General features: G+C 48.2%; 1 protein-coding gene across 6 annotated transcripts in view; it reads left to right on the top strand.

The window, feature by feature from the left end:
* The window catches only part of ARMH4 (armadillo like helical domain containing 4), a 76224-nt gene extending 64897 nt beyond the window's left edge, over nucleotides 1-11327 (top strand). For 4 of the 6 annotated variants that reach the window (XM_087748041.1, XM_087748040.1, XM_087748039.1 and 1 more), the window contains exons 6-9: nucleotides 869-900; nucleotides 1925-2029; nucleotides 5506-5640; nucleotides 5852-11327. In XM_087748041.1, the coding sequence (XP_087604167.1) occupies nucleotides 869-900; nucleotides 1925-2029; nucleotides 5506-5640; nucleotides 5852-5920 (341 nt within the window). In that variant the 3' untranslated portion in view covers nucleotides 5921-11327. The remainder of the gene's footprint in view (nucleotides 1-868; nucleotides 901-1924; nucleotides 2030-5505; nucleotides 5641-5851) is intronic. The other 2 variants (XM_087748043.1, XM_087748044.1) reach the window with 2 other exon arrangements.
* The last annotated feature ends 3869 nt before the right edge of the window (nucleotides 11328-15196 follow it).

Here is a 15196-nt window from a genome sequence, read left to right on the forward strand (position 1 = left end):
AGGCCTTAAAACACAGTTGCAGAACCCTGAAAAAACCCAACATTTAACTGTTTTCTTGCCTCTTACCTATAAGCAGGAATTCGTTAAAACACTAGCGGATCTCTCAAAGCCTGAGCATTTTGTCGTTGGTGCAGTGCAGAAGAATCCAGTTGCCTGTGGAGTTAATAAGTTGTGCACCCGCTGCTAAGCGCTTGCAGTTCTTAGAGATTAGCTGAATATTTCATCCCAAAGTACATGCCATTAAAGACTTTTAATTCTTGGGTATCATATTTCATGGGACTTATATTAACTGTTAGGAAATGAAAGTCTCTGTGATGGCAGTATAAATTTACTTGGTGTAGTAAATTAGTACCTCCAGTGCTATCCCAGTCCTCAGATATTATATGGTGACTTCCCAGAGCAGGCAGTGGCTGCTTCCAGAAAAGCAGGGGAATAAAAGACAGGGAATAATACTTTTTTAGGTATTGTTACAGGCTATGCCAAATAGAGGGAAGAATATTGATGTGGAGGAGGCCAGTGGAAGAGGATAGCCACGCTGTAAGGTTTTCATCCCACTGTGTGTATGAGTAGTGGTGGTTACAAACCCACAACCTGAAATACTGTTTTTCATCTTCCTTTTTTAATCACTCTGAAGATGTGAATTGCACAAGCAAAAGCGAGCTTCTTGCCTGCCAACTCGCTTGAAGAGTTTCTTGTGTTGATCTGCTGCATTTGCTCTTTTTCATGAATGAGGAGAGAGGAAATCTAATGAAAAGTGTTATCAGCTTGTCAAGTTAATTAGTGTCTATTTCAATACTTTCATTATCATTTGTTACTAATTAATATAACATAAGTAACATGATTACAGCTTTTTTGTCTTATTTTTCAGTGAGAAGCTGGATGGAGAAGCTGAAAGATAAGGTAGGAGGCTCAGTGTTTCAATTACTTTAAAAGGACAAACATTTTTACTTGCAGGAATAAATAAACTCTTGTCAGTGCAGTTCATTATCTCTACAAAGACAATTGAGAGAGGGCTTAAAATTTTCTCTGGGAGGCAAATGAACCAGATGCTGCTGTTGTATATAGTGGTGTAAATCCACGGTACATCCCTGATGAGTAGTAACTAAGAGCAGAAGGATGGACAGGGGTATTTGATAGACTTATCTGCACTAGAAAATCACCTTCTCTTCAAAGTACCCGAGTTACTTTTTTATATTGCCCTCTAACTTACCTCCACCCCTTTACTCTAAATCCTAAGCTTGGTTCTAGATCCAAGTCAAGAGGATCTGGTGGTCCTCTCTGGCGAGAGCCTGTGTGCCACACCACCAGCTCTGGATGATACCTTTCCGGCTTCCACATGCAAGAAGAGGTGCAAATTCCTGGAAGGAAAAAGAGCAAACCCAGGAAGACTGAAAACATAACAGACCCTGATCTTTTCTGCCTGGCGTTACAGGGTGGTGGTACACGAAATCAAGAGTTGTGCCAGCCACACGCACTGATAGCTTTTCATGCGCTGCTGCCCTAGGGCAAATATTAACATTTTGAAATGGTTGTGAAACCTTCCAAATGTTGTGTTGATGATGGCAAAGCCATGAAGCTAGATATAAGGTGACAGTAGTGTTTTTAAGACAAGAATATTTTGTGACTCAACCGGGCTTGGAAATTCTTGAACGGGATCAGGGTTGGTATAGAAGAAACCCACCACAAGGAATGATGACTCGATAGGAAACTCCAGCCCCTGAAAATACATCTCTAAGCTTGAGCAGATTGTCACTGAATGAGCCCAGCCTTCCCACATGATCCCCACCAAATTTCAGCAGCACCTTACCATCAAGTCTGAAGAGAGCGACGGGGTCTGGGTATCTGTTTTCCAGGACTGGGGAGTGGAAGGGTTAAGGTGGGTTCCTACCCAGCCCTCGTTGAGTTGGTTTTCTGCCTACAATAGGAAGGAGGCATGTCTAGTGTGATCTATGCTCATAGCAGAGCACCTTGGCCTGGGATTCAGCCAGAGCGGATGCTGAAAGGACAGAGAATGGTTTTCCTGACGAAGGTAAAAAGCAGACACCAAGACTGGTTGAGTGCCTGGAGTGAATGTAGCATGCAAGGGTCACCTGCTCGTGACAGACCTACCCCAGCCAGCATCACACAAGCTCGGGGGCATCAGGTGTCTTCTCACTGAAGCCGTAGCTTTCACTTCTTTCCTCTTAGCACCTTGTTGGCTACCTCTGTCCTTCCCCATTGTAGAGGAGAGGGTGCATGGTCCAGTCTCCAAGAGAATTGCTCTGTAGGGCCTGAACCTCTTGCAGTAGGTGTTGGACTGCATGGCAGTGCCCAGCACAAGCATTGGTGTAACTGGGGATCTGCTAGTGTCCACTTAAAAGAGAGACTCAGCCCTGGGCCACCTCCATCTTTTGGGGAACGGCAGATGTGTGGAGGCAGATCTTTCACCACCATGCTCACATTTTCCCTTAGAAAAGCCCAACAAAAACCACTCCCCCACTGCCAACCAAATGCTGGTGAAGCAAATCACTCCCAAGTAAACCTGCTCACCCCGTTGCCTCCTCTTGCTTGTTGAGTTTATCAACACCCGTCATAATACATGCCCCTCTCATTTACTGTTGGCAGAGCCTTATCCTCTCTATTTTCCAGTCCCACCATCCAAAAGAGTATGCTAGCACATGATGGCCCCGTCCCTGAGAGATGTGTCCTCCTGTGTCCATCAGGGCTGCCCTGCCCTGATGGGAAGGGTGTGGGGAGTGTGGGACCAGGAGCACGGGTCAGTGACAGATTTATGTCTGGTCTCCTGCAAACATTGTGCAAACATTGCATTTGGTATGCCGAATAATGGACATGAGGTTCCTCTGAAGTCCTCTGTTGCTGTTACCTCAAAGTCCAGTGGAGCCAGGAAGGTCATGGTCATGGATTGGGTGTATTAAAAGCATCCCTAGCATCTGTGAAGAAGCTGCATCTTCCCCATGGGCAAGGGATAAAGTGGCTTCAGAGGTGCCTGTGAAATGCGGTAGCCTACCAGGCAAGTGCAGAAGCCCTCATGAGTTGGGCTGTGCGACACAGAAGGGCTGGGAGAACAGGTCCTGGATCTGCTTCACATTGCAGGCTTTTGGGGTAGAAATTGTTGGTTCATCTGTTGGGGGAAGCCTGTAAAAGGGCATGGGCTGGCCACACGTGATAAAGGCTCACGGACAGGCTAGAGAGTTCACGTATTAAAACCAGTGGTTACTGATACAGAAACTCAGCTGGGCAGCAGCTAAAAAGCCATTTCCAGTCTCCCCTCACTGCCCATGCCAGCAGCAAAGTTCCAGAAATAGAAAAACCCATGCTGCACTAATTAGGTCACCTAGTTAAGGCACCTTAATTGCCTCGCAGAGATAGTCTTTTGGCTGTGCTCTCACTAACCTCCTTTTTTGGGAACTGGGGTGCCGGCATGCAGCCCCCTTCCAAGCGCATGTGCTGAGCGGGGCTGGGCTTTCTGGGAGGGCGTTCAGGGAACCTGCACGATGCAGCTGAAGATCCCTCAAGCCTTGGGATCCAGGCACAAAGTTGTTACTATTTAAAGCACCGAGCAGGATCCAGAGGGGTTTGGGAGAGCGAAACAGCCCTTGTGAGCGCTGTATCTGCCCTAGATGAAAGCAATTATTTTCATTCTCCAGGTAAGCGTTCAAAGCCAGGGCAGTGCACACTGAATAGCTTTTTTTTTTTCCCCCACTTAGTGGTTTATGGAAGGAAAGCAATTACAGTGTAAGCGTGTGTTGTAAGTTGTGTTGCAGTTTGGGAATGCAGATGAAGATGAGTGGTTGTAAGCAATGGACTGAGGCTTGCTAAGAGGCGTCTGATTCTGCATGTGTCCCTTGGCAGGTGTAAAACCCATTTTGGGGGGTGTAGATGTTGAAGGGTAAAGCTGTAGTGCCACAGCAGAGGACTCTGTTGCTGCAGTGTGAGCAAAGGCAGCGCTAATGAGGGAGGGAGCCAGGCTGCGCCTGCCTCCCTTACTCCATCGAGACCCCCAGCCTCAATTAGGTGAGGACGCTGAAGCAATTTGGCACTTTAAAACTTGGGTTAATTTTCATTTCAAACAGTGAAATATAAAATAACAAGCACTTGGGAATATTTTCCAAAGGAGTTTAAATGTTTAAATGTGTAATTTTAAATTAGTCATGCTATCTATATTTTTTTAATGGGCAATGCACACATATGGGTCATAGCAATTGAATTAGAGCTGATTTACATTTGCTGTGCTTCCCTTAAGGCCAACTGAAGGTGTGCATGCCCTGTCTCTATGTCATTGTCCTGCTCATGCAGGTGACCCCTTCCCGTGCAAAGCAAAAGCATTTGGTTCAAAGATTTTGAGTACAAAGTCGAGGAGGCTCAGGCTGGGCTGGGCAGGGAGAGGACAAACTGGTTCTTCTCCCTGCGAGGTGTGAGCACAGGCTGGCTTTGCACTTCAGCTCCCTCAGAGACCCAGCTGTGGGTGCTGAGGGCAGCTTCTGCTGTCCCCGTGCTGAGATATGGCACTAGGGTCCTGGGGGACTTGCTTTCCCATGCCAATGTGTCTCTGGGAAGCATGGGAGCTGTGTAATACTCTTTACTGGAGGTATATTTAGCAGTTTGGCCATGGTAAGACACACTCCAGCAATCAGAGCTGGCCAGGAGGATGCTGGGTCCCTTTGCCATCCACTTCCCATGATGGAGGTCAGCATCCCTGCTTCGCAGCGCAGCCTTTCTCCAAAAACAGCTCCTCGCCCATTCTGCCGGCTCCCTGCCTGGTGCCTGCTGTCTCGCCTGGTGGCTCTTACACACTGGCTCCTCTGCCTGCACCGTGCTCTCCTCTGCCTGCTCCTGCCGCCCCGAGGGCTGCGGGACGCTGCGGAGAGCTGTGGGCAGCGCGGTGCCGTGGCACTCGTCACCGCACCACTCAGTGCCGTGCTGCTAGTCCGGATAACGGCAACTCTCGACTCTCCAGCTTGAGCTCTGTTGACCATGGCTAGACGTATACTCGTGCCTTGATTTATGCTGGCGGTACCTGGGGAGCGCAGAGCAGCACTCAGCCTACTTTACACAGCGTGTAGTGAAGCTGTTTGGGTGGCCACAGGTCTTTGTTGTGGCTCGAGATTGCCTGCCCTTGGCAGTCGAGGTTTTCCTTCACAAGTGTACCCGTATTAACAGACTCTTCAGCCCAGCACTTGCAACTCTGCACCGAAATTGTGTCCTCTCCTAAAGGCAGGCAAACACTGCAGTGTCTCAGCTATCACAAGGCAATATCTGTTAGCAAAAGGTGACGGTGAGTGAGCCGTGGAGGTTACCAGCTTGGTCCTGGAGTGGGGCTGGCTGGGGGCTTGTTTAGTGATCCTGGAAGCAGGGCTTATCCTATGCAGGTGAGTGACAGGGACTCAAAACCAATAAACTTTGACGAAAGCGGCGTAGGGATATGTTGTAGTCCTAGACTGGTGGAAGATGACTCTGAAAGGATGGTTTTTTGAGTGCTGCTCTGCTTCTCTCTTTTCCACATAGGCAGGATACATGTCGGGGATGCTGGTTCCTGTAGGAGTCGGAATAGCCGGAGCCCTTTTTATCCTAGGAGCACTCTACAGCATTAAGATTATGAATCGCCGAAGGAGAAATGGCTCAAAGAGACATAAAAGAAAGGTATGGCAACTGTGAAGGAAAAAAACCCATCTGTTCCCACCCACTCTCCTGTTACCCATTTTGGTTGCAAAGCGAGCGCAGCCTGGTTATGGTTATGGTTTGTCTGGGTTGAGGTGCCCGGGACCTCTCAGTTCGAATATGGGGGGGATCCAAATGCTCAACATTTCCTTTTTGCATGTGGAGGTCTTTCATGTTTCTTTTCTTCCCCTAGCAGAGGGAATTTAACAGCATGCAAGACCGAGTCATGCTCTTAGCTGACAGCTCTGAAGATGAATTTTGAATCGAACTGCAGTGCCCTTGTGATAGCCCATGACTTTTAAAAGGAGGGAGGGGGAGAAAAAGAACAAGTGACTTTCTGCTGCATCGCTGCTCTCCGCCGCCCCGAGCCACCGAGCAGTGGTCGGTACCACCCCGGCGAAACGGCATGCTGTGCTCTACGTGTACCACGCAGTGATGTTTGTTTTGATACAGTAGTGAGATTTCACATTTGTACCCGGCGCCTCATTCAGATCCACAGCGCATCTTGTTACAGCTGGAGCTGATGCATATGGATGATTATTTTCCTATTATCCTGCTGTACTGTTTTGGTCCTGGCTGGCAGTAATCTAATCATAACGATAGCTCTCACCTAACCCGGGAATGGAAATCTTTACTGTGAATGACTTCTGTCCAATTTGTTAATTTTAAATGTTACATTACCTGAGCTAAAGTTCATTAGTGCTAATATTAGCTGCTCTGCTTAATTAATGAGTTATACACTTGAACTGTATCCCTTGCCACCTGAGAAGTGCCCAAGTACAGTGTTGTTGATACAGTTTGAAGCACATTTCTGCACTTGGTTCCCCAACTCTCACCCCCTCTTTCTTCCTTCGGCTCTGCTCCACACTTCTTGGAGACACACAGGAATGGCCTCCACACTTGATTCACAACAAAAATCGTAGTCCATTTTCAACCAGCACTGTCTGTTACAGCACAATAAATACCAGCGCTCACCTACTGATGGATAGTCTTGCATGGATCTCTTAGCTTTTGTTCAGTGTGCAAGTCGGTAAGAGAAGAGGCAGGTCAGGGGTTTCTTCAGCTTCTGCCTCCTGTTTGAAGGACAGTAGTTATTGGCTTATCTGTTTCACAAGGCGGCATTCACATAGAGATGAAAGCAGAGCATCTGTCTCCTTTACCCACTGGAAATTGCATTTTCGGCCCCTGAAAGCTGCATGAATGGCAGCAGCTTTGGGGCATCTGGATGGGTCTTGTCTCCAGACCGACGAATGCAGAAAGGCACCAAAGTTTGCGGAGCAGGTGGCTGTTGGTGTCGAGAGATTTATGGCGAATAGTTGGAAAGCAGCGGCAGCCGCAGCTGGAGAGATGTCTGCTATGGAGAGGTGAAATGGTCACACTGGGGAGCCCTTGGCCATGGGGGAGAAGGTGAAGCTGTAGGACAGATGGCCGCAGGGGGTTGTGGAGGTGAAGACCAAGGGTGGCACGGGGCGAGGGCAAGCTGCCATGCTGCCTGGGCTGCTAGGACTGGGTTGCAGAGGGAGATAGCCAGGGTCTGAGATGTTACTGGAACCGAGCAGGGGAAACTAATGTTGCTTTGCACAGAAATGCTGTCAAAATAGCTAGAAAAAGGGCTGCGTTACTTTATCTCTGTATCTGGTTGTGAAATGACTTCAATCTGACATTTATGCAAAACATTCATGTTTCTGAGGTGAGAATCACTGTTCTGTGGGGAGTCATCCTTCGTACAAGGAACACTGTTGCTGGCGGAGACCTGATTAGACAAATAAAGCCAGACCACACATCTACTGAGATTAAATCCCACTGAGTCTTCAAAGAAGTCAGAAGAGAGTTTGAGGAGGGGCAGTTGCAGGATTTCATTCCTTGTAAAGGTGAAAAGGCCGGTCAGATTGTGAAGGGTAGATGTAGAAGATGGTAAGCAAATGTCTCATGGGCATGTGAGTGTGTTTGCAAGGCAGGACATTCAGAAGACCTGCCTGAAGCTCAGTTCTCTCTTGAGAGGGTCAGGGCCTCCTCTGGACATTAAGTCATCAGACGTGATGTTCAGCTCCAAACAAGCAGTGCTCTTCAGAGCCCAAGTACGTTCCTGTAGGCCTTACCCACACATCTACTGAGTCACCTGGAGAAGGACAGGCGGGACAATGTGTATTCAAAATGCTGCTACTGATGCTAGTCTTTCAGTCGGAGAGCTGTACGTGGTCCCTCACGCATTCATCCCGCTGAGTGCCTGGGAAGCAGGTTGGGGGAGGCACAGTAAAACACGGTCCATCAACATGTTAGGGAGTCTTCATACCCCAGTCCCTCTAGGACAGGCTTTCCCAGCCAGGGCTCCACAGTGCTTGCATCTCTCCCTTTTTGTTCCTGAAACTTTGACCAGGAGAATTTTGCTTTGCGAAAAACAGCCCCTTGTCTTTAACAGGCACTGACTGGCAGCCCACTGTTAAGTCCAGGTGCCCCCTATCCAAAATTAAAGCCTCCTTCTTCCATAACAAATGATTAGTCCAAGCTAAGAACAACTTTTCCTTCTGGACTGATCTCTCCCTATTTCCTTCTCATTCCTAAGTCTCTTAGAGCTTGGAGGTCATCGGGAGGTGTTAACAGTCCAGTTGAGCATTGCTGGCTGTCTTGCAGTTTTGGGAATCAGGAAATATTGTCCCTTGGGCTCTTTGGTGATTTGTTCCTGGCAAGGCTTGATGAGGGTCACAAGGTGGAATGACTTCTCCTCCGTTCCAGTTTGCTTGAGATCATCTCCAGAAAGGCTTGTCTTTTAAGTACAGCAACAGGCAGGCTGGGAACAAGACTACATAGGCAGCTGCAAGATGTTCTTGAAATGCTTTACCCTGGGAGCCAGGGAGGCATGGAGAATAAGCAGTGACAAAGGGCATTGGCCTCTCTGCAAGAGGGAGTCTGTCTTGGAGCGGAAAGGACGGTAGCTGGGCTGGCTGAGTCCTTTGCATGCAACTGTAGCCTGAAAGAGAGACCCAAGGTAACACTGGAAAAGAGGAGCTGCCAGCGATACTGCAGAACAGAGCAGATGTACCAGCAAGACCCAAACAGCTGGGGATCAGCAGGGTTTTGTGCAATAACAGCCTGCGAAGGACAGGCTCCTCTTGCTTTCGTCTTAATGGTATTGTGCCTGCGCAGTGTGCGATAATGGCACAAGTTGTGTTAAGTAACCGATAAAATGCCGAGCTCCTGGCTGGTCGGGAGGAGGAGGAGGGATGGATGAGCGAGGCTGCTGGTCTGAGCGTAAGTACCTCAGCTCCGGCAGTGCAGGAAGAGCTTTATGGATAGGTTATCAATTTGATGGATTGGAAAGGCTGGTGAGGAGGTGCTGTGGCCTTCCATTATGCTAATAAATCCACAGTCTGGGATACACTGACTTTACAGTAGCAATCAGTTTCACAGTCTCTCTTCTTCTCCCTCCCCAACATAATGAACTTAAGAAATTAAAGGCAACGCTGCCAGTCAGAATGACGAAGGCACTGTTTTAGTGCATCAGCTGTGTGCCCTAATGTCCTCAAGAACCAGGCTTCACTTGGCCAGGACATGGAGTGGGTGGCTGGGATGCTGGAAATCAACGGTGCCATAAGTGGGGCTGACAAATGGTTGCAAATATTGGAGCTGTTATATGACAAGTATGGTGGGACAAACTGAGCAAGCAGGAGAGTTGTAGCCAAAAGGGAGGTCCAGCTGAATGCACAGTTCAGTGTTGGCTCTCTAGTCTGTGCTGGAGCCAGACGTGGGCTAGAAGGGCTGCCCAAAGATTTTGCTTGTGGTCCAGCTTCACTCCCAGGCCTGTCTCTGGCTCTGAACACCACCAACCAAGGTGCCTTGGTTGGGAGCTGCTGGTTGGCAGAAGACTGCTGTTGGCCAACTTTCTGAGCCACTCAGCAGGGCAGAGAGATCCCAGCTGATGTCCATTTGAAGTGGAGGTGTTTGTTGAATAGCTGGTTTTGGATAGCACCTGCCCCAGAGCCTGGAGGCTCCCCATGTCTTCAGTTTAGTTCTTAGTGTGGAGGCAAGAGGGAGCCAAAACCAGCCTTGGGTCCCAGTGAAGGCTGTTGGAGCCTTTGGAGCACAGACAGTGCTTCCCAAGCACAAATACAGGGTGGAGAATGGACTGAGAGCAGCCCTGAGGAGAAGGACTTGAGGGTGTTGGTTGATGAGAAACTCAGCATGACCCGGCAATGTGCACCTGCAGCCCAGAAAGCCAGCCGTATCCTGGGCTGCATCAAAAGAAGCATGGCCAGCAGGTCGATGGAGGTGATTCTCCCCCTCTGCTCTGCCCTCGTGAGACACCACCTGGAGTACTGCGTCCAGCTCTGGGGCCCCCAACGTAAGAAGGACATGGACCTGTTGGAGTGAGTCCAGAGGAGGGCCATGAAGATGATCAGAGGGCTGGAGCACCTCTCCTGTGAAGACAGGCTGAGAGAGTTGGGCTTGTTCAGCCTGGAGAAGAGAAGGCTCCAGGGAGACCACATTGCAGCCTTGCAGCACCTGAAGGGGGCCTACAAGAAAGCTGCAGATGGACTTTTTACAAGGGAATATAGTGATGGGACAAAGGGTAATGGCTTTAAATTGAAAGAGGGTAGATTTAGATTAGATATAAGGCAGAAATTCTTCACCATGAGGGCGGTGAGGCAGTGGAACAGGTTGCCCAGAGAAGCTGTGGATGCCCCATCCCTGGAAGTGTTGAAGGCCAGGCTGGATGGGGCTTTGAGCAGCCTGGTCTAGTGGAAGGTGTCCCTGCCCGTGGTAGGGGGGTTGGAAGCAGATGATCTTTAAGGTCCCTTCCAGCCCAAACCCAACCCATGATTCTATGATTCTATGACAGGGTTTTCTGCAGTGCCCCTGTCGTCAGTGCAGTTTCTGCAGGTCCTTAAAGCACAAGCATCATTCAGCTCTTTCCCTTCTCTTCCAAGGCCAGTAGACTTTGGACTGGGCTCTTAAAAATATTCTCTATACAACTCTTGGAGTTTGATTCATTTGCTTGAAATTATCAGATTGCAGGGAGGGGAGGAGGGTTTCAGGTGGGAGCTGAAGCCTCCAGTCTCTTAATGCTCTACTCATTTAATCTATACCTCTGTATTGCCAAGCAAGCAGAGTCTTTTGAAAGAGACAGGAGAAGAAAAACAGCCAAAAAGTGCCCTCCTCATCCTCCATGCTAGGTGAACTGCAAGTCCCTGAACGTAGAGGTGGGTCGTGACACTGCTAATGCAGCCTCGGCCCCGTGCAAAGGCACAGCTGCGATGGCAACTTTGCTGCAGCAATAATAATCTCTCGACTCAGCACAAGATGAGTTGCTTGCCTTTGTTTTGGGTTTTCCTGATAGCACAAGCCAGAATTTATCGTAGGCATTACGCAACCGCTTCGGCACCTACAGCCCCATTTCCAAGGAGAGGAACCAGCCTGCCTGCCATGCAGCTCTTGCCCTGATGAAATGCGCCCGCACTCTACAGCTGCTGATTTTTTAAGGTGTCTCCTGTGCCAGATGTTCACCCTAGGTGAGGTTTCTCTGGACTGCACTGCTTCCACAGAGCGATATTAGCAGTCCTTGTGCTTTCTTGTGGTTTTCTATTTCGGACAAGAACAACTCCTCATACTGTAACTATGGAATGTAGCACTTTGTTAAATTAATACATTGGGAAATAAAAAGCTGTCCATCATATCTGACTTGAAGCGCCTCGTCTTCCTGATCTGTAGTTCATGGCATTCACTGTCTCTCAGGTAAAGCTATGAAGTGATTGCTTGGAAGACTCAAGTGTTGCATTTCTTTCTCCACGCTGTGTGGTCGGTGCAAGGACTCATGCTGGGCTTGCAGGGGCGACACAAGCAGTGGGGAGCCTCAGCCTGCGACTTTTTGGGTAGTATTTACCTGGTGTCGGCCATAGGCTGTGATGAGTAACACCCCAAATTCCCTTAGCTGGGTTTCCAGTAGCTGTAATGAGCCCCAACACTGACATGTTTACACTGTTGATCTTCACATATAGCCAGGTGTCTCTGTTTGTTTTTTCATTTGCCCTTTCCGTTTTGCCCCGTGAGCACAAATCTTTCAAGATTGTGCATTTTTCTGTGCACAAATCTTTCAAGACCCCAGTAATATGGCACTGGTGACCCCTGAGTCTCAGTTGTGGGTGCTGCATATGTTTCATAAAAGAGCAGGCCTATTGCAGGTGAACGTCATCGCACACACCTCAACGGACCTGCGATCCAAGCAGAAGAACCAGAAAGACTTGAGAGTGAGTAAGAAGTGTACAGGCTGGGTTTGTACTTGCCTTCCCAGTCCTGTTTGCAGATGTCCTTGCATGCATTGTGTTATTGCGTGCAAGTACACGGGCTGGGTATGTGTCCTTTTGCCGTATTGCGTATAGGTGGAGGCCACAGGGTGGGACAGTGAGCCAGCGGGGCACACAGCTGGCCCGTGGCGGTGGCTGCCCGCCCCTCTACAGCATCCTCTAGTAACAAGAGCCAGCAAGAACTATTTGTCCAAGTGTGTGTATTTTCTCTAATGAAAAATGGCTTGTTCAAAACAAGATATTCCCAGGGAAATAGCTGTTTGGGGATTGCATGAACACATTCTTTGCTAATTGGTAGTTGCCAAAACCAATATGTATATTCATGAAGCTGTTTGCTGCATTGCTGACTTTTCCCACTGAAAAACAAAACCTGCTGAAAGAAGATAAACAATGACAATGGGTTTTTTCCATCGGTTTCTTTCCTAAAGAAATGACTCTTCATAATCACGCTGCCCAGCTGTGAGCCTCTGTCCATCAGCCTGTCTCCTCCCAATGTCCCTGCCTCTGCCAGCCAAGCAATGGGTTTGTGAATACCCATGGAGGTATTTAAAAGATGGAGAGACGTGGTGCTTAGGGCCATGGTTTAGTGGTGGACTTGGCAGTGCTGGGTTAGCGGTTGGATTCGATGATCTTAAAGGTCTTTTCCAACCTAAAAGAGTCTATGATTCTATGATTCTATGACCAAATGCCTACATGTGAGCGCACTACATTATTAGCATGCATATATGCTAAGATATATGCACATATGGAAGTTTAGCCAGTGGGTTATAGATACACAGAACCACGTGGTATTTGGAACACAAATTTTCCACCTGCCAGGCACAGTGCTTTTTTTTTATTTACTCTAAGTCTCTTCAACTTCTGTCTTTTCTCAGTCTGATTTCCTGCAGATTTACCCCATGTCTAACATAAATCTTATTGCCTGCAGAAATCTGCAGCAGACACAAGAGGGATCCAAAACAGGAAACAGTTGAAATTCGCAATTACAGAAGAGAAGGTGCTGGGAAGGGAAGGGGAGGCTGTGGCTGGCTCTCAACGGGGCTCTGAGGGCAAAGCCTCCAAAGCAGAACCCAAAGGTAGGATGGTAAATGTTGAAAATCTCTTCCCAGAGTGGTGGAAATGTGTCACGCTCTCTTTCTGTCCAGCAAAAGGCTTCTTAGCATGCAGATGGTGGGGGAAATCTCCCCAGGCTCCTTGTAGGAACAGGCTGAGCTACAGTTCTGGTGTCCCTGCTTTTACCATCAATGCAGTAAGAGGAGCACACAATCCCTCTTGGCAGATTAGCTGTGACGGCTAAGCTGTACCTGCCTGCATCGCCTGTAGGATGCTTCAGCATTGCCTTCACGTATGGAGCTATGAGGCTTCCCCACAGGGCTCCTGCCTGGAGGGGAGGGGGCCAGCGGCATGGGTGTGGGAGGTGGGGGAGGTCGGCATGGCTCACGAGCTGATTAGTCCTTGACGGGGACACCCCAAGGACAGCCCTGGGAGACACAAGGTGTGAGACCAGCTCCACGTCTTGGGAGGAGTTGGTGGACCCTGGTGCTGCCTTCAGCTGGCACCTATGATTTCATTCCTGGGCTCAAAGGTCACATTTAGCAGAGTCCAGGCAGGAATATTCACGGGCAGGTCCATACTTTGTGTTGGTAAGTGCATTTTGGCCAAATCCATGCCCAGATGCAATGGCTCTGACAATAAAAGGTTGCCAGAGACCTAAGCAACTGCTGGCATTGCCCAGCCACTGATGCGGCTTCAACACAGGGGTCTGTGGAGGGGCACTGATGGAGTTGAACAGCAGCTCTTGAGTATCCCTTTCCAAAAATGTCCCAGAAGGGTCTTGGGTCTTGCACATTGTGCAAGAACAGAAATGTTAACCTCTGTGCTGTGGCCAGCGTTTGGGAGTGGAAGCTTACCTACCCTTCCCGGAGGTTTCCAGGGGCTCCTGGCAATGTATTTATTTCAGTATAATGGATAATGAAGGCACTGTAGGGAAAGCAATAAAAGTTTTGCTCCAAATTCAGTGCTTGGGGACCAAACTTGACACGCAGGGAAGGATGCCACATCCAGCCTGGTGTGACAAGCTCTGTTGCACAGCTGTTTCCAGCTCGTGCTCACAGCATCCTCATCGTGAAGCCCATGGGTTTGGCAAGAAATAAATCTGCAGCAGTGAGTTGGAAAGGGACCGGTGTGGTGCCTGGCAAGGCTGCCCGGGCACTACTGCTGGCGGGGCGTGAGCAAGCATCACCCGGATCAGCAGGAGTTCACTCAAGCAAAATGAATTTTCCAAATCTTACATACAAAATGACTCGAAGGATAAACTGCAGTCATTGAGGATCTTCACTAATGAATTCATTTTCATCTGAAGCCAAGGAAATGGAACTGGGTGATGAGAACAAGGCTGATGTTAACAGAGGTTCACTGCACTTCAGTTTTAATCTTTTTTTTTTCTTTAATGGAGAACAAATTGGTAATGTGGTAAAAAAGAGAAAAGAAAATACCTGCAAAAATATGACCTTATTCATATAAAAGGTTATTCAGCAATAAATCAAGAATTTCTGCAGTAAAATGAAAACAGCTGCTATTACACAAGCAAAGTCTAGATAATGAAATCATTTGCCAGCATCAGGCTGTAATTTGACCTGGGATTTTGCAGTCAAAATATTTAAAACACTGGGTTTAATCAAACTTTATATCAGGAAGCTGAAAAACTTTATTTTAAATAATTGATTGACTAGCAATTTTTTCATTTTTAGCTCTTTTCCCAAGGTTCATTCTTACTGGTCAATATGCCCTCTAAAACTTATTGATTTGCCTCTGGAGACTGTCTGCCCATGGGGTTGTGCTTTTTTCTTGCCATAACTTACTCCGCACTTATGTGCACTTATTTAAGCAATTTCAGGGCTTCTGATATATTTTTTTCAGGTTATTTACATCTTTCATTTTTAATATTAAAAAATAGCAAATAACATCTTTCCAATCCACTGGCTGATTGGTTTTGCATTACGCTCCGGTCTGGTCAAATCTCACTTGGATGCAGACTGAAATTCAACTGAAATACCCAGAAATTGGATTTTTGTTATACGAGCAGCAGCGGGGTCGTTGCAGGTGGGAACTTTGCCACTGTGCAAACACTCAGGACCTGCTTGTGGCGACAAACCCTTGCCTGTGGGCACACAGGGCTGTGGGGTTTGCTGGTGGGGTGATGGTTTGTGAGACTAAATGACACGCCAGCAACCTTGGTC

The sequence above is a fragment of the Nipponia nippon genome, unplaced genomic scaffold (assembly GCF_047370975.1).
Source record: "Nipponia nippon isolate SJK-2023a ecotype South Korea unplaced genomic scaffold, ASM4737097v1 scaffold_11, whole genome shotgun sequence".
NCBI classification, from domain to species: Eukaryota; Metazoa; Chordata; class Aves; order Pelecaniformes; family Threskiornithidae; genus Nipponia; species Nipponia nippon.